General features: G+C 39.5%; 1 protein-coding gene across 1 annotated transcript in view; it reads right to left on the bottom strand.

Moving 5' to 3' along the window:
* Nucleotides 1-25,200, bottom strand: part of LOC124606310 (glycine receptor subunit alpha-2-like) — a 629,777-nt gene that overhangs the window by 98,060 nt on the left and 506,517 nt on the right. The window contains exons 6-7 of the mRNA XM_047138291.1: nt 7,233-7,315; nt 5,445-5,579 (exon numbers count right to left, since the gene is read on the bottom strand). Of these exons, the coding sequence (XP_046994247.1) occupies nt 5,445-5,579; nt 7,233-7,315 (218 nt within the window). The remainder of the gene's footprint in view (nt 1-5,444; nt 5,580-7,232; nt 7,316-25,200) is intronic.

Genomic DNA, 25,200 nt, shown 5'->3' with positions numbered 1-25,200 from the left:
ATAGCTTTGCTCGGCGCTCCCTCGTAGCATTCCTACATTGAAAAAATGGTTCAAATGGCTCTGAGCACTATGGGACTCAACATCTGTGGTCATAAGTCCCCTAGAACTTAGAACTACTTAAACCTAACTAACCTAAGGACATCACACACATCCATGCCCGAGGCAGGATTCGAACCTGCGACCGTAGCGGTCACGCGGTTCCAGACTGAAGCGCCTTTAACCGCACGGCCACACCGGCCGGCTCCTACATTGAAAATGACGGGGTGCGCACCTGTAGTAATATCGGTGTTGTCGAGGACGTCATCCGGCTGCATTCCCGTAATTTATTTGACCATTTTACACGTCGGGAGAAAATGAAGTTCCATGTGGCTCAGTCGTATCTGTTGTAATAGTATTCCCGTCTACGGGATAATAGTAACAAATAGACAGATGGGTTGAGAACGGGCTTCGTTTCAATTCCATCCATCTCCTTGACTCTCCCTCATTTACAGACACATCTTCCCTCTACCTTCCTCTCTCTCTCTCTCTCTCTCTCTCTGTGTTAGTCGCGCTGAAGCTGTCAGCTGCTGATATCTTCTAGTAACCATTCGACCAACATGTCACTTAAATGACACTCCTTTTCTAATTTGGCTTTCTCATTACGCATTTGCCCAAAAGTACAGCAGCAGCTGTGTTGCTTAAGTCATTGTCTCAAAAATAGTTCCTGACCATGGGGAAATTAATGGTTTCATTCTTTTACCTCCTGAGAAATCTCTAAGAGAACCTTAGGATGTATACAAATGGCAACCTACTACTTGCTTAGCTATGTCCTGAAAGCTGAGGTTCATAGATTTGCACATGATGAAAAATTTCGGATTTACAGTGTTCTTTCTCTACCTATAGCTAACCTTAGTCATTATTGCATATAAAACTTCAGCGCTCAATTTGGTCCACTGTGTTCTTCAAGCTTTTTACCTCTACTCAGCACCCTGTGTGATTAGGAGATATTGCTTCCATACTAACCGCAATTCTTTCTGTCTACTTTCAATAAGAACTTTACAAAGAGTGCTTGAGGGTTCGCACAGTCATCAGGTTGTAGGGAACTGTCTACTACAGACGATGATGTTCAGCACCACCGACACCTACCGAGGTGTCAACAGATTAGCGAAATTAACAATTTTTAATATGAACTGCACTATCTTCAGGCAGCCTGTTGTACAAAGAGGTGTAGCGAAATGTAACTGAAACAATATCTATAAAATTTACTTAAAAGCACCTCATTTTTCGGTGTCAGGAATTGTGTCGGCAAAGTATGTCACCCTAAATCCCTACAGCCAATATTTCGCAGTGTCCGCTAGATTCACGACCTGGTTGAGCTCCCCAATAATGCTATCGCTCTTTACCACATTATAGATATTACGGATGTCAGAGCGGTTTTGTGAACGTAAGTAAAATGAATATTATAACCTCATGTATATCGGAGAACGGATAGGACATCACAAAGGATTAGTGGAAGTCGAACGTTTCATGAGCAGTGGACAGCTAAAAATAGTTTAGAATTCCCGGAGCTCACTCGGCCCACCTGATGCATCAACAGAGAATAAGAGAAATCGTATAGATAGGATACTAACAGCACAACAGAAATGATGAGTCCCGTTACGATTTCCATCGATCAAAATATAAAACACTATATCTGTTTACAAGGAGGAAACTACTCAAGATCCTGGTTAAAATATACGAGTGTACTGCCGTTCTGCATCGACGACTGTCTGCAGGAAAAAATGGCCAAAAGCAAGTTTCGATTTGAACTCATTTCCTGTCACCGGCTTTTCTGTTAACAATAATAATAATACAATGAAGAAGAAGAAGAAGAAGAAAAATAATTGCTTAGAAAACTTCTTTGATGTGTTATATTTATTCACTTAATTGTCACGCCCCATCCCCACTTGTAATCTAACCTATTGTGGCTACTTTACATTAATTTATCATTAAGTTCTCATGTGATGCACCATTTATCTAAACATGTAAAGGTAGTAGTACCCTTGGCTTATACACTTCAGGAGCACAACACGTTTCTTGTTGTACCTTGTTTCATTACATTTGTACATTTTATTAATTTTATTGTATAGTAATTCCCTCATGTACATCCTTTACAAGCTTTTTGTAAATAGGTGAACTAGATTTTTACATGTAATTTAATTTACTCATTGTATATTTATACTTTCCAGAATTTTATAACCTCCATTTACGTGGCAAGTTTTAGGCTTATTTTCAGTCTATCTTCCATCAGATATAACAGTTTTAAGTTGTGAACCGAAATCCTCTGTTGTTTGTGCACTCATATTTAGGGTTTTATACATTGCAAGATATTTTCTTGTCTGTAAGTTTTCTTTTCACCTCATCGTCCTCCTTCTTAATTTTATCGCACCTCCCCCACCCCTCTCCTTTAGTCTCATAGTTATTAGTTAATACATATTGGTACATGAATCACCTTTTATGAATTTAGTAGTATTTATTGTCCATTGTATAAATTTTGTCACACACAGTGCTAGAATGTAGGCACAATACCATATGATTGTAGAATCGATCAAAATTGTCAAGTATCTGTCTTAATAAATCTTTCTCTCTAAATAGAATCATGTTATATAAGTACCAGAATATTCCTGTATTCTTCTGAAATTTTTAAAATTACCTACCTAATAGCTAGGTCTACTACGTATTTTTGACAGAGCTTTATTAAACTGCATTGCCGTATTTATTCATGCGCCTACGAATTTTCTGATACTGTACATTCTTTTTGCCTCTTCTGTGTGATACCTTTGTTCACTCTAGCTCCTACACAGTATATGACGAAATGTTATTAGGTTTCCTGTGCACAGTCACTTTGTTAGCATATCATATTCACTACATATAACATGCGACCTATGTTTCTTGTTATGTACTGCTTTTCTAGATGTATTTATCATGTTTTGGTTTTGAGATTCTTAAAAAAGGACCCTTGTCGTGAAATACACGCTACATACTACCCTTACATCTGTTCATGTAAGAAATTTTTAATGAGTTCTAACTTTTAATTTGTCTGTTCGTACATGTTAACTAGTTCTTTGTGCGTGGATGCCAATATTCTCGTGTCACGGTTGAAGCAAAATGTTCAGATCTGTATTCTTTTCATTGATGGATTATTTTACATTTAACTGTTATTCACTGGTTTTTAACGCTATGATCCGTTTCCTGAGATCTACATTTGCTATTACAAATCACAACCGTATTATTTCGTTACATGTATGAGTTTCTGTTACGATTCAGCAGGGGAGATGAAAGGGGTTGCAGGGATATCATGCAGCCACACGCTACCATAACATTGGCAAATCCATAAATTAATATGCCGAGCCGATCCTTTGAAGATACGGACTAAAGGTCAAGAAAAAAGAAATATGAAAGGAAGCAGCCATCAAACAAGCTGGTTGCAAACCGCTGCATTTCAGTACAAACTTTATGCATTGCAGTATAACGCCACATTACAAACAAATGATTATATTTCTTGAGTGCACTGGGATAATACGGAGGAGTGGAATGACTAGTGGAAGATAGGAGGAGATCAGTTTGGGTTCTGGAGAAATCGAACACAAAGGAAGGAATAGTTACACAACCACTTTGAATAAACACTGAAGAAAGCCAAACCTAAATTAAAAGAAACAGTATACTTATAGTTAGCTTTCATCAGGTTCGACTGAAGTAAATTTTTTTATAAAATTCAGTGACAGGATCCATAAAATATATCGAGGGGAAGGTTCTATAAAACTGATACAGGAAACAGAATGCAGTTATGAGAGTAAAAAGACGTGAAAAGATGGAAGAACTTTCAATATGTAAATCGAAGAAGCAGTAAAATAAAGCAAAGACGTATTTGGAAAAGAGATTATAGTTCAGTGATATAAATGAAAGTTTTCTGATGACAGTAATTCTGCAAGAGTGGGCGAAGGACTCGAAGATCAGTAGAAATAGGTAGGTTCTTGGAAGGATGGTATAAGATGAACATCAGCAAAAGTAAAAGAAGGGCAATGCACCGAACTGCAGTTATATCACACGATGCCGAATGAATAAGATTAGAAAACTAGGTACTAAAAGTAGAAAATGAGCTTTCTCTTCTTGCAGAATAATAACGAACAACAGTCGAGATAGAAAACATAGTGAAAGCAGGCTTTTCTGAAGAAGTAAATATTTGATCATGTAATATAAAAGTGTAGGTCTGCTTTCTGAAAGTATTTGTCTGGAGGGTAGCCTTGTACCAAGTGATACTAGAGCTATACCCAACATATTCTGGAAGATAACGTAAGTTTTACAAAGGTGATTGTGCACTTGAGTGCAGATCATTAGTTGGGTAGATCTTATAACTAATGCAGAGGTACTGAGTCACACTGAGGAGAAAGGAAATATATTAAACCACCTGAGAAAAAGTAGGAATCGGCTAACTGAACACACATCTGAGGCAACAAGGGATAGTCAATTTAGTTATGGAGAACAGTGTGAATGGTAGTAGTTGTAGAATGACGGCAACACATGTCTACAGCAACCAAGAGCAAGTGGATGTTTGTTGCAAGAGTTGTACAGAGGTGAAGAGGCTTGCACAGGATATACTAGAGGCGAGAGCTGCATAAAACCAGTCTTCAGTCAATAAAGAGAAATGATAGGTAAACATTTTTTTACAGAGTCTAAACCCGTTGTGCATTCCGATGAAATTTATGGACATGTAGTCTCCCTGTGTGGTTTGATTCGTGAGCCAAAGTCTATCTTTTTCTGTTCTGTGATATGAATTTTATCCAAAGTGGATGCTGTTGAACTCCGTGATTGTTGCTTTATAGGTTGTAGAAAAATTTCCGCTACCAGTCACGATCAAAGGTTATTTATTTTTCACGCGACTGGTCTCGGGATTGCGCCCATCCTTAGATGTTTATACATTCATGTACATGTTTATATTGCTGGAGATCACTGTATATTAAAAAAATTATTTGCTGGTGAATAAACAGGTACATGTGGGACAGTTGTAAGGGGCAAGGCAGCATTTGTCGAAAATATGTCTTTACTGTTCTGTTATCAATTCACTGCATATTTGTCTCGGTGAACGTGCAATTACCCGCAGAGGTTTCTTTTATAACGTGAACTGGTTATGGTGATGTTTCTACAGTCAATGCTAATTCATTATCTCTACGTGTGTTATATGGCTACCTCATGAAAGACTGAAAGAAAACTTGAGATAATTTAATGAACAGAATGTGTCAATATGAATGATTTCTGAAAGAGTAAATCAGTTCGCAAATGAAAAGTGCGAAAGGGAGTTGTCATTTTTATTATCCAAACGTTGGAAAAGTTTCAGCGACATCTTAATGTCGGTTATGGACTATAAGTAACGTTCTAAGCTATATTAGAGTACAAAGTAACTTATTTTTCGTTCTACCCCGACTTACCTATTTGAAAGGATTCCTGACAATCAGAAGCTGCAATCTTGACAATCTCGAACTGTGGCATACGTAATCCTTTCCCCATGATTACTGGATTTAAGGTTTTCCATTCAAGGCTCAGCTCCTCTATGGTTTTGGAAACTGTAAAGTAAAATTATTTTTTAATGCCGGTAACAGTGGCAGATGATTTGTTTTTATATATATTTAACTTATCGAAATGGAGTAAAGAAATATAAGTAACTGTGTGCATTTCATATAAATACGATCCCACAGTTGTTAAAAGTAATTGAATAAACTGAAACTATGTGTTTGTTAATGGAACGATCCAGGAGTGTACTGCTGGTGCATAGCGTTCGGCAAACAGACTTGTCGAGATAGGTACGCTGACACACTGACGTCCTGAGAGCGTACGGCCGACTTACAACGCTTGCGCCTGTTGGCCGCACCGTACGTGGTCTGCACCCGAGGGCACCTGTTAGCAGCCAAAGCACTGACCGTGTCAGAGATTGTGGCCGGCGACGCCTGGCGTAGTAACCTGGCTGTGACTGCGTGGAAGCAGGCACTACGTCCGACCTCGCCATCAGCACTATCTTTCTGGTAAGTACACCTAGTGCTTATTCTCAAGACATGCTGAGAATATAGCCGCAGTCCCAGTTAACGCTTTCGTAGTTGATGGGATACGTACGTCCACTAAATAACGCTCCGTTTTGAGCATTGAGACTTCTATATCTCATCTGTCTAGTGATAGCATCTAGCGACATCCTTTCGGAACTTGAAGAAAAATAGTACATTCCACTGGATGGATATATAGTAGACTGTTATCAAACTGGGTGGTGTGTGTCTATAGGATGTATAGTGTATTTGTTTCACGAGTATCATACCAAATCACTATCTTCAGTATTCCAACAATATCAGAAGTAACTGTTTCTCCTTAAACATCTCTGACATTCTTTTGAAACATCCCTACACACCTAAGTGATTATGCTGCTTTGTACATAATTTGTTTGTAGTGCTATTTATATACCCCATAAAACTTAGCAGAATGTTAAAAACATTGGTATGTTATACGTCAAAGTCATATTCAAATACTACATTGTAACCTTTTGTGCAATATTTCAAGTTTTTCATGCCAGGAGAATAAATCTATTTTGGTACTGATTGGTTATACTTTTCTCCTTAATTTCCGTTGTGATAAACTCATCCTACAATTAAAAAATGATCTCTGAAAATCCTAGGCGCACATACATGAATGTAGTTAGGTTCCTGCAACATTTCCTTTTTGCCAAATAGATCAACTTACAATTTTTTTGGTAGTGAAAGTTTAATATCTATCACGAAGGACGGCAATTTTTGACGTTTTACTTTTCATATGCATGCAAGTAATATTAACAATGAAAAGGTTAATAAGACTGTAGAAGGGGCTTATTTCGATGGTATCACTAACGGCGCTTTTCCAGTATTTCTACATTTGTGCTTGAATTGGACTCAGATAATTATTGTGCCTTCTTGATACTATGAACCGCCAGTATACCCATCGAGTGACCGGTCAGTGATTATGCCGGGAGAAACTGAAGGATCGTATGTTTTCGTTAGGTGCTGTACGTTGATAACAACATATACCTACAATTAGATTATACTGATGTAGAGTAATGATAAGTTTTTGTTTAATTTTTGGCAGAGTTGCTTGTGACAACCAGAGTCTCTTGTACGTCAATACTACTAATAATATTATTACGATTATGGAACAAGCTTAATGCCCTTACGTCAGTATTTCCTCTCATGAATAGTACTTACAGCTAGCAACCTCCATCGTGCACACTTGGCTGTCTAGTGGAAACTTTGAGAGATCCATCATGCAGGAAAACGTTAACTTCAGTCTGAAACAATATGATAAGCTAATACCAACTGTTCAATGAAGTCATGCATTTAAATTATGAAATGTCACATTTAAGTACATACCATTATTCCTGTTGAAGGCATTTAGTCATAAAAATACTATTAAATAAGAAATTAAACTTTCTTTTCTGCAACAGTACACTCAATAAATTAAGAATGATGTGAGGGTTGTATGCAAACATGCGAGAATATTTTACTTTATATTTCGTGTACATCACGAGGAAAGGTACAGTATTTACAGTGATGTATGCAAAAGGAACCAGAGATACAAGCAGAAAATCATACAACCCCAAAACACTATGAGTATCCACTAATCCCTCAATACAAATATATTGAAGCACATCAAGGAGTCACAGATGTGAAACACCATTTTGGCTGGTGTCGAATAAAAAAAAGTTACGAGCCCTCGAATTAGTACGAACTGCACTGCGTGCAGAGGGTCAAGAGTCTTGGGGGACCCTTGAGCGACGATAGGTGCGGTACTTCGAAAGCGTATTGATCCGTTTTTCTGTGGCTGCGATTACAGGTAAAATAATGGCAGATGAATGCACATATACCAAGTTGAGAGCTATTTTCTTTAGTTTGGATGGCATTAATTTTATGCCGGTGTAATAGTCCAGCGAGCGACCAATACTGCTGAATAATTCAGTAAATCATCTTCTTTGTGTTATACGGAAAGTAAAGAGAGTTCATGAAATTATAACTTAGACATTTGACTTAATCAGTGTTCCTGCCAGATATTACAAATGTAATGATTCAATTCTCATGGCCTTAATGTGATAGTTCATGGCTGCGTTCCATATTAAGTGCATATAGTGCCTGCTGGGACTCAGTTAACTTTAAAGTAAGCTAGTTTTCTAATACTCTGTCTTTCATAGAATGATGAAAATGATATTTTAGTGTGTATCTACACCTACCGCTGCAAACCAAGTACATGGCAGAGGGGGTGTCCAGTTTCACTGGTATTCAGGGCTTTCTCCCGTTTCCTTCACGCGTGTATGGTGGCAAGATTGATTGCTTAAATGCCTCTATGCCGTCTGTACTGAGTCTCCAGTCTTCGTGACCCCTATGGAAACGATAGCTGTAATATGTTTCTAGAGTCATCATTAAAACTGAATCCAGGAACTTCCTAAGTAGGTTTTGACTTGATATGTCACATCTGTCTTTAACAAAAAGCCAGCCCTGTTTTGTTTAGCATTTTCGCTACACCCTATCACGGGTCGAAGAAGACCGCCCTACCCTTCTCTTCATATTTCATTGTCCCCTGTTAGTGCAATTCGATAAGCATCCCACTCTTGGGCAATTTTCTAGGAAGGATCGTGCGAGTAATTTGTAAACGGACTGCATTTCCCTAGTAATCTAAGAATGAATCGCAATATGCCACCTGCTTTACCTATTACCGAGACTGTATAAACATTCCATTTCATAACACATGCAGGCCGCTGTGGCCTAGCGGCTCTAGGCGCTTCAGTCCGGAACCACGCTGCTGCTACGGTCGCAGGTTCGAATCCTCCCTTGGGCCATGGATATGTGTGATGTCTTTAGATTATTAGTTAGGTTTAGGTAGTTCTACGTCTAGGGGACTGACGACCAAGATGTTAAGTCCCATAGTGCATAGAGCCATCTGAAACATTTTTGAACCATTTCATAACAAAACGGCCAGGTGTACGCATCAGTTAACCTATTCCAAATGTGACTCAGTTACAGGGTACTACCGATAGGATACTACTTCTTTTTCTCATTTCGAGAAGTTCACTACTTTTCATTTCTGAACATTTGAAGCAAGTTGCCAATCTGTTTACAACCTTGAGACCTTATCAAAATCTGACTGAATATTTACACAGTTTCCTTCAGAAATTACTTCATTATCGACAACTGCTTCGGCTGCAAGAAGTCAGAGGTTACTGTTAACATAGTGCACAAGGTTAATAGTATAGAGCACTAACACCAAGGGACCTAACACTTTCCGGAGGCACACTCAACTTTACTTCTGCATCTATCAACGACTCTCAATCCAACATAACTTGCTACGTCCTACCTACCAAAAAATTCGTCGATCGAATCAAAAATTACGCTTGATAGGCTGTAAGATGGCAGTTTTCAAATTAAGCATAGACATGGTGCTCAGTAAAATACTTTTGAAAACTCGTGGAATACTGCAAACACATATCTAACCTGGTGCATGACTTTCAGGCTGTAATGTGTGAAAAGTGAGAATTGTGTTTCACTTGATACATGTATTCGGAAACCAAATTAGTACTCATGGAGGAGGTCATTCTGCTCGAAATACATTTCATTTGAGCTCACAGTGAGTTCTAAGATTCTACAACAAATGAATGTCAAGGATGCTGGAAGGCAGTTTTGTTGATCACTTCTGTAACATTTCTTGTAGACGAGTGGGACCTATGCTTTCTTTCAAATACTAGGAATGGTTATTTGTTTGAGAGATCTACGGTAGATTATACGTAAAAGAGGGTGTAACTCATCCGCATACTCATTGTGCCATTTGATAGAGCCGGAGCTTTGTTTAATTTTGACGATATCAGCTGTTTCTCGACGTCTCTGCACTGACACTGAAATCTATTTCGCTCATCTTTTGAGTGGTACGAGAACTAATGGGGACAATACTTCTGGATTTTCTTATCAAAGGAACATTTAAAATTGGAATCAAGCATTTCCTATCTTCAATTTCAGTTCCTGCCTCTTCTGTGGGTGACAGAACGCAAATTATGTGGCCACTAACAGTTGTTACACGGAGGCAGAATTTCTTTGGGTCTTGTGATAGATTTTTTTACAATTTTTTTCTACGGTAATCACTTAAAGCGTCACGATCTGCTCTCTTGACAGCCAAACGCAATACATGCATCAGATCTCTATCTGCAGCCCACTAATTTATACTACACCAATGACGCAGTTGTGTCTGTTTCTTTAGGAGTTTCTTCAATTGGTTTATTTCAGCACAAAAATGTGTAGCCATTTCATTTACATGTATGATTTGCTCTAAACAGTACTTAACGTTCCCTGTGTAGCATACTATATTATATTAAAATTAGAAAGGTAAAAATTGTCTTTCCTTCTTAAATGCCCGTTTTTCAATGTAACAAAAAGATAAAAGCAACAAATGTTAAATTTAAATAACCAGAAAAAAGTGCAGGAGGTACCTGGTTAATTATTCTGTGTTATATGTTGAGTAAACACAAGGAATGTGAAATCCCAGGACATTTTCATTCATTAAAATGTATGACAACGTATTTATCCGTTACAGTAACAATAAAATTGAAAATCTGGCAGTAAGCACAGCCAGATATGTAGATCTAGTTGGGAAATGAGTAAGATTTCTTAGCCTTTTTTATTTTTAAATTTCACTCTCGCACATTTTGTTTATCTGAATCTGTAATAATGACTGGTTACAGACAGTTGTCAAACACTACGGTGATTGTAAGTCCGTAATTAACAAAGCTATTACCTCTGTCAGCAAAAACATGTGGCATCGAGAGACGTTATAGCTACAAAACAAGTTAAGTGCGACTGCATACCATTGTCTGTGCTCATTTTAAGGAGAAATGGACAAGAAAAGCTTATAATACTTAGCGCAATAGAGGAATCATGGCCAATTATTTCGTATTTATGTAAAGCTGTAACCCTCACTTTTCTAGCTACTTTCGAAAATGTCTTACACCTTTTAACAAAAATCTTCTAATGTTAGTATCGATTAAGCAGTACCTTTACTAACTGCTGAGTGAGTCTTTGCGAACATTTCATATAGTTGCGGGGCTGATATATTTTTGCAGGCTAAATATCTTATTCTTTAATGTAAATTTGACGTTAGACTTAGTAACAGTCAAGCAATTACAGGACATACAGTTTTCACATTGTCAGCACAATCACGTAAAAACATTACTGCAATACATGACACTATCTTTTGTGCAGAAAATGAATTTTGCTGGCCATAGGCTGTGTGATAAGCTGACTGTCTTCGTGGCTCATTTGTGGAGCGGGCCTGGGTTTCATAGAGAGTCGGAAGCGGATTATTCGAAAGCAGCTTCCGGAACACAGACCCACATACTGACGTCAGCGAAACGTGAAAGATAGGATTTGCATTGAGACCCTGACATTCCTGCCTGAGCGGCCGATATCTTGGGTAGAGCACGAACTGCTGTGGACGAGTCTGTCATTTGAGTAACATTATTAGGTCACCATAGCTATTCTGTCCGAGACACGTCACGCGTATCAAAAGCGTACTGTTCGTTGTTGTATTCTACGTGGTTGATCTGGAATTTGAATTTCTAAAAGGTCCCTAACAAGGCTTTTCCTACTGTATTTTGTCATTGGTTTCTAGCCATTATAGGTTATTGTAGCACCCAGAACAAGTTAATTGTTCCATTGGTGAAACCAGTCAAATTTGAATTACATTTCAGTACCGATGCAGATCATCGGGGAGTATTTATTCCATCTGAACGTCTTTTATTCCATATTCGCTGAATATCTTTTTATTAATTATGATTGTATTTTTACTTCTGTTTTTGCTTTAACAATGTCTCGTTTGACCATCACAAAGCTCGCCTATATGTAAAATTTTATTACACCTTTACTGTAGAAGTAGTAAGCGCTATTTCACACACCAAAATTCATTTAAATATATACGGATTCTTTATGTAATCATTAGCGGTCTGGTTACAGAATCAAATTTTTTATGACATCGCAATTAGTTTTGATGTGTATGTTTACTGTTTTCGAATTACATTCAAGTGCCTGATTGAGCTCTCTGCTGTCTGTACCATTTGCAGTGACATCACGTAGCAGTTATCTGGGGAATATCCATAATGTAATATGCGTGCAGTTTCTGACATTACCTACATTATTTTGACCGACGATGTTTAACAAATTCATAGTTAGTTACAGTAACAAGGAAAAACATGAGTACGCAGTTAAGTTTCGCATGGAGGTGCAGCTTTCATGATACAATGTGTTTTCCTGTCTCAGAAAGTCAGCTGGAAGGGAGATACCTCTGTCAGTCATGAGCCTTCACAGCAAGGAGTATCTAGTGAAAAACAGTACTCTTGTTGAGATGTGTGCCTTGTGCGTTGCTCTCATTTTGAGGAGGGGTTTCCATAGAACACCAATAGCTGATTAGTGGTTTCTTTTGTGTGAAGCTGGTGAATGCTTGTCATTGTACTAATACTTTGGTTTTCACGACATTATTGCTAAGGATCTCTCTTTAGTTTATGCCAGAGAAATTAAATGACTTATACCACTGTCGCCCACTTATTGTACGTCAGGTCAGTTACGATGACTTACAAGGCATTTTTTCAGTATACTACCATCCCACCATTCACAATATTTCAGTATATTTAAGTAGTGCATTGGCACTTATAATAGGATTTGAGTCATTTTCACAGGTGCCGGTCGTTGTCGCGATAATAAGCACAAGACAATCGCCATAAACAGACGAATATTTGCTAACAAAGAAAAAGTATTGTTACTCGGAACTTTTATGTACATAAAACACGAATTATTATCAAGATATTTGTAGCTTGGTCACTCAGGACCTCTAGTGACATTCATCTTTCACTCTCCATCTACGATTATACGTTTGTGTGGGAGGAACTGATTGTTCTCCACAAAAAGTTTGAAATGTTGGTCCAGGACCTCCAAACTTGTGTACTTATTATTGAAAATTTCTTTGAGTAACCAGAAGTATTCTCCAAGGTTGCATTCCACTCCTCCCTCTACTTTCACTGCACAACAATACTTATCGTTGCTGGAACGAGACAAATGCCGAGTAGCTTCCTTTTCTCCATATGCATTCACATTGTCAGGTCCGCAAAAAGAACTGATGTCTCCGACATGGTGTCTGCGTTATTACTGTGTCGTGTAAATATTTTGTAGGCTGCCTCTCCTTGGGCTTTTCCGGGCAATGATACGGAATGTATGATCGTATTTAGAATGGAATTTCTTGATCTGTCCTCTTTCCCTGATGACAGTGTAAGCGTTGTGATCAACATAAACTTACCAGCATTGTAATATATCAGTCTTACTGATTTGTCATAGCTCTTGTGACTCTGTAACATTTGCTTCTAATGTTACTTGGCCTTCTGTATTTTGATGCCCCAATCCATTTCTTGTCGAGCAGTGTGTTTAATGATTCCTCGTATATTTCTGCCGGACTGTAGGTCGTAAATTATTTCACTTGTCACGAGTCCTGCTGCTGCACTAGGTACCTTAATTACAACAGTCATGAACTCATTATAAGTCTCTCCACTTTTCTGTTGTTTTTGGCAGTAGGCACGACACATCTGATTGATCTCCTTTATTATCTTTCAAGCTGGATTAGATTTACGTCTGTACTCGGCTATCATAATTTCTTTGACACTGAAGTTGCAAAGAAACTGGTATAGGCATGCTTACTCAAATACAGAGATATCTAAACTGGCAGAGTACTGCGCTGCAGTCGGCAACGCCCACATAAGACAAGTGTCTATTGCGGTCGTTACACCGTTTGCCGCTGCTGCGAAGGCAGGTTTTCAAGATTTAAGTGAGTTTGAACGTGGTGTTACAGTCGGCACACCAGCGATGTGACACAGCATCTCCGAGAGAGCGATGAAGTGGTGATTTTCCCATACGACCATTTCACAAGTGTCCCGTGAAAATCAGGAATCCGTTAAAACATCAGATCTCTTACATCGCTGCGGCCGGAAAAAGATCCTACAAGAACGGGACCAACGACGGCTGAAGGAATCGTTCAAAATAACAGAAGTGCATCCCTTCAGAAAATTGCTGGAGATTTCAATGGTTGGCCATCAAGTATCAGCGTGCGAACTATTCAAAGGAACATCGTCGATAAGGGCTTTCGGAGCCGAAGACCCACTCGTGTACACTAGATGACTGCACGCCACGAAGTTCTACGCCTCTCCTGGGTCCGTCAACACCGACATTCGGCTGTTGATGGCTGGAAACATGTTGCGTAGTCGTTTCGAATTGTATCGAGCGGATGGACGTGTACGGGTATGGACACAACCTCATGAATCCATGGACCCTGCATGTCAGCCGTTGACTGTTCGAGCTGATGGAGTCTGTAATGGAGTAGGATGTGGGCAGTTGGAGTGATATGGGACCCCATATATGTATACAAACGACTGTGACAGTTGACACGTACGTAAGCATCCTGTCTGATAACTTCCATCCATTCATGTCCATTGTGCATTCCGACGGACTTGGGCAATTACAGCAGGACAACGCGACTCCCCACACGTCCAGAATTGCTACAGAGCAACTCCAGGAAAACTCTTATGAGTTTAAACACTTCCACTAGCCACCAGACTCCCCAGAAATGAATATGATTGGGCATGTCAAGGATGACTTGCAACGTGTTTTTCAGAAGATGTATCCACCCCCTTCTACTCTTACGGATTTATGGACAGCCCTGCAGAATTTATGGTGTCAGTTCTCTCCAGCACTACTTCAGACATTGGTCAAGTCCATGCCTTGTAGTTTTGTGACACTTCTGCGTGATCGTGGGGGCCCTACACGATATTAGGCAGATGTACCTGTTTCTTTGGCTGATATGTTTGGGATGGCAGATTGGACTTTGATAATCATTTCTCAATGCAGATGCTTTGCGGTTGTCACTACTAAGTTGACAGAATGTACTGTATACAGACAAAATTTGTTATTAGTTTTCCCTGTATGTCGATGGCTACAATCTCTATTGCATTTTCTACATGATCGGATACACTGGAACTTACCTATTTCTGTTGAAGATTTGAATTTTTTACATACTTCGCAGCAACATAACAGTTTGCACGTTTGCTTTTTATTACAAAAAAATAGAAAAGGAACTACATATTTGCCGGCTCTGAATTGTTCGTTGTTCTATTGTGTTGCCTGAATAAGTCTCTATCTTTATGTTGTGTGATATGAATTTTGCAATACTGGATCATTAGAAGCAACTGCTATCTATGCTACGATATATCGTTGTGGACCAATTAATGCTTCGGCTACTTTCCGTCAATTGTACATCCAAAACATATTTTCATACTATTTATTTCCTGGCCTTCATCCTCATCACGTCTAATCTTCTTACTAGGTGATAAACTTCCCCTTCATACTGTGCAGGTCTTCTTGTTGCAATAAAAATTTCTTTCTCTTGATGGTTCACTGCTGTAATATCGTGAAATTCTGTAGATAAGAGAGACAACGCATGAGAAAGAGCATTTCGCTTTCCATCGTAGTCTTTAGAAGCTAATGTGCATCTGGTCAACCAAATGTGGTACAGTTTGCTGTTCGACAGAAAGAATTTGGTATTTGACCAATTATTACTTTCATATGCCTTCCAGCCCCCCCCCCCTCCCCCATGAACCATGGCCATGCCGTTGGTGGGGAGGCTTGCATGCCTCAGCGATACAGATAGCCGTGCCGTAGGGGCAACCACAACGGAGGGGTATCTGTTGAGAGGCCAGACAAACGTATGGTTCCTGAAGAGGGGAAGCAGCCTTTTCGGTAGTTGCAGGGGCAACAGTCTGGATGATTGACTGACTTGGCCTTGCAACATTAACCAAAACGGCCTTGCTGTGCTGGTACTGCGAACGGCTGAAAGCAAGGGGAAACTACAGCCGTAATTTTTCCCGAGGGCATGCAGCTTTACGGTATGGTTAAATGATGATGGCGTCCTCTTGGGTAAAATATTCCGGAGGTAAAACAGTCCCCCATCGGGGACTAATCGAGAGGATGTCGTTATCAGGAGAAAGAAAACTGGCGTTCTACGGATCGGAGCGTGGAATGTCAGATCTCTTAATCGGGCAGGTAGGTTAGAAAATTTAAAAAGGGAAATGGGTAGGTTAATGTTAGATATAGTGGGAATTAGTGAAGTTCGGTGGCAGGAGGAACAAGACTTCTGGTCAGGTGAATACAGGGTTATAAATACAAAATCAAATAGCGGTAATGCAGAAGTAGGTTTAATGATGAATAGGAAAATAGGAATGCGGGTAAGCTACTACAAACAGCATAGTGAACGCATTATTGTGGCCAAGATAGATACGAAGCCCACGCCTACTACAGTAGTACAAGTTTATATGCCAACTAGCTCTGCAGATGACGAAGAAATTGAAGAAATGTCTGATGAAATAAAGGAAATTATTCAGATAGTGAAGGGTGACGAAAATTTAATAGTCATGGGTGACTGGAATTCGGTAGTAGGAAAAGGGAGAGAAGGAAATATAGTAGGTGAATACGGATTGGGGCTAAGAAATGAAAGAGGAAGCCATCTGGTAGAATTTAGCACAGAGCACAACTTAATCATAGCTAACACTTGGTTCAAGAATCATAAAAGAAGGCTGTATACATGTAAGAATCCTCGAGATACTGACAGGTTTCAGATAGATTATATAATGGTATGACAGAGAGTTAGGAACCAGGTTTTAAATTGTAAGACATTTCCAGGGTCAGATGTGGACTCTGACCACAAACTATTGGTTATGAACTGTAGATTAAAAATGAAGAAACTGCAAAAAGGTGGGAATTTAAGGAGATGGGACCTGGATGAACTGACTAAACCAGAGGTTGTACAGAGTTTCAGGGAGAGCATAAGGGATCAATTGACAGAAATGGGGGAAAGAAATACAGTAGAAGCAGAATGGGTAGCTTTGAGGGATGAAGTAGTGAAGGCAGCAGAGAATCACGTGGGTAAAAAGGCTAGGGCTAGTAGAAATCCTTGGGTAACAGTAGAAATACTGAAATTAATTGATGAAAGGAGAAAATATAAAAATGCAGTAAATGAAGCAGGCAACGAGGAATACAAGCGTCTCAAAAATGAGATCGACAGGAAGTGCAAAATGACTAAGCAGGGATGGCTAGAGGACAAATGTTAGGATGTAGAGGCTTATCTCACTAGGTGTAAGATAGATACTTCCTACAGGAAAATTAAAGAGAACTTCGGAGATAAGAGAACCACTTGCATGAACGTCAAGTGCTCAGATGGAAACCCAGTTCTAAGCAAAGAAGGGAAAGCAGAAAGGTGGAAGGTGTATATAGAGGGTCTATACAGGGGCGATGTTCTTGAGGACAATATTATGGAAATGTAAGAGGATGTAGATGAAGATGAAATGGGAGATACGATACTGCGTGAAGAGTTTGACAGAGCACTGAAAGACCTGAGTCGAAAGAAGGCCCCCAGAGTAGACAACATCCATTGGAACTACTGACAGCCTTGGGTGAGCCAGTCCTGACTAAACTCTACCATCTGGTGAGCAAGATGTATGAAACAGGCGAAGTACCATCAGACTTCAAGAAGAATATAATAATTCCAAACGCAAAGAAAGTAGGTGTTGACTGATGTGAAAATTATCGAACTATCAGTTTAATAGGTCACACCTGCAAAATACTAACGCGAATTCTTTACAGGCGGATGGAAAAACTCTTAGAAGCCGACCTAGGGGAAGATCAGTTTGGATTCCGTAGAAATGTTGGAACACGTGAGGCAATACTGACCCTACGACTTATCTTAGAAGCTAGATTAAGGAAGGGCAAACCTACGTTTCTAGCATTTGTAGACTTAGAGATAGCTTTTGACAATGTTGACTGGAATACTCTCTTTGAAATTATGAAGGTGGCAGGGGTAAAATACAGGGAGCGAAAGGCTATTTACAATTTGTACAGAAACCAGATGGCAGTTATAAGAGTCGTGGGGCATGAAAGGGAGGCAGTGGTTGGGAAGCGAGTGAGACACGGTTGTAGTCTCTCCACGATGTTATTCAATCTGTATATTGAGCAAGCAGTAAAGGAAACAAAAGAAAAATTCGGAGTAGGTATTAAAATCCATGGAGAAGAAATAAAAACTTCGAGGTTCTCCGATGACACTGCATTTCTGTCAGAGATAGCAAAGGACTTGGAAGAGCAATTGAACGGAATGGATAGTGTCTTGAGAGGAGGATATAAGATGAACATCAACAAAAACAAAACGAGGATAATGGAATGTAGTCGAATGAAGTCGGGTGATGCTCAGGAAATTAGATTACGAAATGAGACACTTAAAGTAGTAAAGGAGTTTTGCTATTTGGGGAGCAAAATAACTGATGATGGTCGAAGTGGAGAGGATATAAAATGTAGACTGGCAATGGCAAGGAAAGCGTTTCTCAAGAAGAGAAATTTGTTAACATAGAGTATAGATTTAAGTGTCAGGAAGTCATTTCTGAAAGTATTTGAATGGAGTGTAGCCATGTATGGAAGTGAAACGTGGACGATAAATATTTTGGACACGAACAGAATAGAAGCTTTGGAAATGTGGTGCTACAGAAGAATGCTGAAGATTAGATGGGTAGATCACATAACTAATGTGGAAGTATTGAATAGGATTGGGGAAAAGAGAAGTTTGTGGCACAACTTGACTAGAAGAAGGGATCGGTTGGTAGGACATGTTCTGAGGCATCGAGGGATCACCAATTTAGTATTGGAGGGCAGCGTGGAGGGTAAAAATCGTAGAGGGAGACCAAGAGATGAATACACTAAGCAGATTTAGAATGATGTAGGTTGCGGTAGGCACTGGGAGATGAAGGGGCTTGCACAGAATAGAGTAGCATGGAGAGCTGCATCAAACCAGTCTCAGGACTGAAGACTACAACAACAACAACATGCCTTCTAGCTAAATAGTATCGAAATTTTCCACTACCCTGCCAGACAGCTGAGTCCATCGTCGTGTGGAGGTCTTCTATCGTTCTCATTTATTCAGCAATCTGATGACGAATGTAATAACACTATTGTCATCCTCGTGTTAAAAATGTACTCCAGTGGCGTAGTGCAAACTATCACTGGCCATTCAGGAGTTTTTGAGAGCTCTGTGCCGGCCGGTGTGGCCGAGCGGTTCTAGGCGTTTCAGTCTGGAACCACGCGACCGTTACGGTCGCAGGTTCGAATCCTGCCTGGGGCATGGATGTGTGTGATGTTCTTAGATTAGCTAGGTTTAAGTAGTTCTAAGTTCTAGGGGACTGATGACCTCAGATGTTAAGTCCCATAGTGCTCAGAGCCATTTGAACCATTTGAGAGCTCTGTATGTGCTTATTCTTCCAGACAACACCATCACCTTTTAATGGCTCCAAAGGCATCTGTATATACTTGCGTCGAATTCAAAAAAGCTATAATTTTTAATGAGTTTGTCAGCTGTGGGTCATTTAATGAGTGATGTTCTACAAATCTACTTTATAAGGTACGTAGTAATAAGACTTTCCGTTCTCAGCATAAACGCTTTGGAAACTCTACAGTAACTTTCAAATGCTATGCTCTGGTACCACTAGAACTGAGAATTAACTGTTTATCGTCTTATTCTATATCTGTAAGGATTTTTTTGTTTCACTGTTTAGTTGGGTACTGGCACTGCAACATGTCCCTGTAAGACATGAAATATTCTCTCCCATTTTGAGCCATTCCGATATAAGTGCTGTGAAACAGCACTGACAGTTACCTTTATCTGTCAAAGCATCGATATTGTTTCAATAGGCAACAATGTCTGTAGAAGGTAAAAATTGTAGCCCTAATTCGCTATTTTTGTCTTGTTTGCAGCCTATATTTGAAAGTGATTAGTTGGTTACTCGATAGCCGATTTCCCTCATTGGGCTGTATCCGGAACTTTTAATTGTTTCCCATATAAATCCGATCTATTTGTGGTCCAAACCGACTCTCCAGCCGCTCTTCCACGTAGTAGTCTCCGTTTGATGTAATTTTTTGTCATGATTGTGGCATCCAGAGTGGTGGCTACCATGTTCTCTGTGGTTTCCTCCTCTGCTTTTCCTTGATCCATATTTTCATTGGTGATTGTAATTGTGTTCATTTTGAAACTCATTTAATTAATGGGTGATCATTCTGCTTTGTTCTCATGATTCCGTTTGACAACTGATATTGATAGAATCTCCCTTAATGCATGGGTGTCAGTTCTAGACGCTGTACTAGTTCTTCTTCATTTTCAAGACGTAATTTAGATGTCATTAATGTGATAATCGATTGGCTGTCAGGGTTTATAGAATGTTTAATTTATTCTATACCTGTCGAAATGTTTTTCCAATTTGTTATCCTGTCATGGTCGTTATATAAATGCCTCCCGTACATTATTGATACATTGGTGCTGTTTCTATTACGATGTTTGACCACATTGCCTATACCCATACATGGCTCACTATGAATACATGTGTGGTGCATTTCTACGCGTACTAATGTCCAAACAAGAGCAGAACTTTTTGTATTAATGGCTCGTTTTCCCATGATACACATGCTGCAACCATTCACTTTCCACACCTTAGAAAATAGTACCTGCAGGTGCTAACTATTTAGGTACAAGACGAGTTCTGAATGATGTACCACGAACTTGAAAATACATCTGTGTGTATGATGAAAATCCTTCAATAAAAACAAACTATTGCACTCTACATTTAATAATGTTTAATCTATGTCTGTAGCCTGATCTAACTCCCAGTTGTTCTTAGTTGTGCGAGTAAGTTAAAAAGAGAAAAAAAAACAGCCAGATCTAGTAAAACAATGAGGTTCAGTTTTGTGATGTTACTGAAGTTACTCAGCGATGTAGTAACAAATATCTTGACATTATTTCTTTTTTTGTGCACATAAATACAGTACGGAATAAAGTTTTCCATATGTTAGCAAGTGCAGTACATTCTATAAAAATGCTTTCTTCCGTTTCTGAAGACAGTTTCATGTCCATGTTAGCGACAATGACCAGACCCGTGACAATGCGTCCATCTTATTACAAGAGCTTGCGAACTACATAAATGTGCAAATATTTTGCAGATTCGAGTGTCAGTATAATGACAAAAATGTCTTCTTGTACAAATTGAGCGTAACTGGCTTGGTGTGCAATAAGAGGACGACATTGGGATGAGTTAGGCACTTTCTGTGCCGTAAACTAAGGGGTGATGCCAAGGAGCAATGTTGCCAATGCCAAAGTATAATGACTGCAATCCACCCGCTTCACACACAAAAGAAACAAAAAATCACTTATTGACGGTCAGTGGAAATCCTTCCTCGCCACGTGAATGATGTGCAGTGCGGACCAGAGAAGAGCAGTCACACTAAAGAGACCTTGCTGTGAAAGACCAATGACTGGCAAAGGTAACTCGTCGTCAGTCTGTTTTTTACACTAAGGAAACACATTATATCGTGAAACATGTGTCTCCGTGAGGAACATGACGAAGGAGATAACCACTTCAAGCATATGTGTGACTATACAGAAGCCACCTGAAAGTTGTATCAGCGGCTGAGATTGTTTGGAAACCGCTGCGAGCGATCATCCTGTGGGACAAGATGGTGAAAACGCTTGCTGGTCGCTTCTACATGAAAGTCTGTCTGCAACAGCAGAAAATTAGCTGTCTGGAACATGGAACCAAGACCAAAAGAACTACCCAGGAGGGATCGTCTATTCATAGACACTGATGAATCGTCAGCAAGTAATAAGATGAGATAAAAAGTTAGAGAGGCACAAGAGAGTGGAAATCTGGTGAGCTGGGTTTCTAGAGAGGGCTTCTCGTTCCGGCAGAGCGCTGAGTGAAATATGCTCTTAATTCTGCCTTGAGATTCAGTTCGTAGTGCCACTGTGGTCCACTGTTGGAGCAGTTACACATAGTTTGACGACATTTGTCTATATCTGAGCGTCATATCTAACACTCTTCAAGAATAATCGACTTTGTTTAGTATTGCGATGGTCTCAAAACCTGGATGCGAGGTCAGTCATAAGAAGTCACCTGTGTTCCGAAAGTAGATCAACAGTCATTTCCAAGAAGCACTTAGAGACATATGCACTGATGATACCAAATTACACTATCACGATATACAATTGGTTAAGGCGTCACCATAATGCTTTAATAAAGATAACAGATGACCTTAAGCACGCCATGTTTCGACAAGACACGACTTTCATGTGTTCTTAGACCTCAGCAGAGCCTTTGACGCTTATATTAAAATCTAGGTCCGCAGCTCGTGGTCGTGCGGTAGCGTTCTCGCTTCCCGCGCCCGGGTTCGATTCCCGGCGGGTCAGGGATTTTCTCTGCCTCGTGATGACTGGGTGTTGCGTGATGTCCTTAGGTTGGTTAGGCTTAAGTAGTTCTATGTTCTAGGGGACTGATGACCATAGATGTTAAGTCCCATAGTGCTCAGAACCATTTTTTTTTAAATCTCGCCAGCGATGCATCGTGTCCGGCACCACAAAGTCACAATGGAGACAGGAAGAATCAGACGTACATGACAGTTTAGTAGTACGTACTATACTTTTTTCACTTTGTGCCAATAATACGTTATCAATGGTGTCCAAGGGAAATACCACATGTGTGCTGATGATATCCAGTTATATCTAAGTGCAAAACCAATAAACCTAAGGAAAACTATAGGGAATTTTAATACAGACGTTTGTGCACTATCAAAATAGGTACACAATGTAGAGTTAAAGCTCACGACACCCAAAAGTCAGGCGGTACTGGCTGATCATTCTACACTCATAAACTCGAATTATCGCGAAAACCTATCGTCTTTAATCCTAAATGGGCCAAATATCATCTTCTCTGCACCAACAAAGAGGTGAGAAGTAATAATAGATGAAAATCCAAAGTGTCTTAAGGACGAAACTGCAGTGTGAAAGAGGACATCAGAATCTCTCCATGCCCAACACAAATCATAAAAGATCCACCCTCTTGACCTGAAAAAGGAATGTGTACAAGCACTTTCAATTATGGAAGGACTTTCTCAGAAAATCTCACAGCTCCTGCAACTGCTTATGAACGCCTGTCTATGATATATCGGTGATGTTCGAATCTAATCATATTTGACCATCATATGCGCAGCTATCCTGGTTACGTGAGGCCAGGGCCAAAAATTTCCATACCGTCTGTCTTATTAACGTGCACTGTGCCTCATATTTGACCTCGACCTTAACGCTCTTGTTTGAACAGCATGGTGGAAACACCTGTGTCCAACAGTGTTAAACCGTTTGTGTCCCACTTTATCGCTGAACCACTTCAGTACCAGTAGCAGGAATCTGTACTGGGAATAATCTCCAACATTGCATTAGAGAACTGAATAACATTTCTAGTTTCAAATGGAGTTAATGACATACCTACTGAAGAAACAAAATGGGGTACCACTGTCCCTGTACTCACTCGTTATCCGTTAACATTCTTCTTTCCAACCACCATTTCCTCATTTCCTCATATTCTTAGCTGCAATGTGTGCAGTATTCCCCAGAACTCGTTACTTAGAAAATAGGTTTTTTACATCCATAATTTTTTTATATCTGCCAGTACCAATATTGATATAACTGTAGTTATTATTATTATTTTTATTTGTGTTATTGGAAGCAGCATAGGTACGATCTGTATTAACCATATTAGCTCTTAGTCATCACTACTTTTCACATCGGCTCTCCAAACATTCAAGTCATTTTATTGCCATTTGTCATATTAAAATTATTTGTGTTTTATACTTAACCAAGATGTGAAACAGGTACTGTGCGTCTGAAATCCTGGTCCAATGTAAAAAAGGGGACTGAAGATCCTAATCTGATAAAGTTAAATAAATAAATAATAAATAAATAAATAAAGTGATGGATGGACATGTAGGGTGAACATAATAGCTCACATAATGCTGGAATGTTTTATTTGCCTAATAACTAGTACATAAAAATTTGTCTAGTCATTAGAATAATGAAATCATACTGCTGTTATCTACAGGAAGCCACGCCAAGAACTATCCAAAAATACTTGCGTAAGATATGTGTGCAATATTCAGTTTCCTCAGAAGAGTTGTAGTGTACTCGACTTGATAAAATACGTCGTTTTCGTATGATCTACATTCTTCATGGATTTCTAGGTAGCGGATATTTGCCTTTATGAACTATTTTCCATGTATCATTAACAATAGTAGAAGATATGACGATGCCTTCAGTACCTTGGCTATCCCTCTACTTAACGGAAAGTTTTTCTCCACAACCATCTCCATTTCAGCTACTCGCCTCTGTCACAAACTGCCAAGTAACCTTCATCAGATCCAAAATGAAGATGCATTGAAGAGGAAATTGAAGCTATTTCTACAATAAACTTTAACGCAGGTATAGCTGTGACTTTCACGCTACCATCCTGTAGCGAACCAGTTCCATGCCACGTGGGCAATCCCCTCTCATCCTTCTGAATCTGTATAGTGTATTCATCGCTTGGTCTCCCTCTACGATTTTACCCTCCACGTTGCCCTCCAATACTAAATTGGTGATTCCTTGATGCCTCAGAATATGTCTTACCAATGTATCCCTTCTTCTGGTCAAGTTCTGTTACAAACTCCTCTTCTCTCCAATTCTACTCAAAACCTCATCATTACGTATGTGATCTACCCATCTAATCTTCAGCATTCTGCTGTAGCACCACACTTGGAATGCTTCTATTCTCTCTTTGTCCAAACAATTTATCGTCCACGTTTCACATCCATACATGGCTACACCCCCTACAAAAACTTTCAGAAACGACATCCTGACACTTAAATCTGTACTCGATGTTAACAAATTCTTCTTCTGCAGAAACGCTTTCCTTGCCATTCCCAGTCTATATTTTATATCCTTTCTACTTCGACCATCATCAGTTATTTTGCTCCCCAAATATGAAAACTCTTTTACTTCTTTAAGCGTCTCATTTCCTAATCTAACTCCCTCAGCATCACCCGATTTATTTCCACTACATTCCATTATCCTCGTTTTGCTTTTATTGATGTTCACCTTATATCCTCCTTTGAAGACACTGTCCGTTCCGTTCAGCTGCTCTTCCAGATCCTCTGCTGTCTCTGACAAAATTACAATCGTATCTGCGAACCTCAAAGTTTTTATTTCTTCTCCTTGGAT

This window comes from Schistocerca americana, chromosome 3, assembly GCF_021461395.2.
Source record: "Schistocerca americana isolate TAMUIC-IGC-003095 chromosome 3, iqSchAmer2.1, whole genome shotgun sequence".
Classification (NCBI taxonomy): Eukaryota; Metazoa; Arthropoda; class Insecta; order Orthoptera; family Acrididae; genus Schistocerca; species Schistocerca americana.
This window is presented reverse-complemented; position numbering and strand designations above follow the sequence as displayed.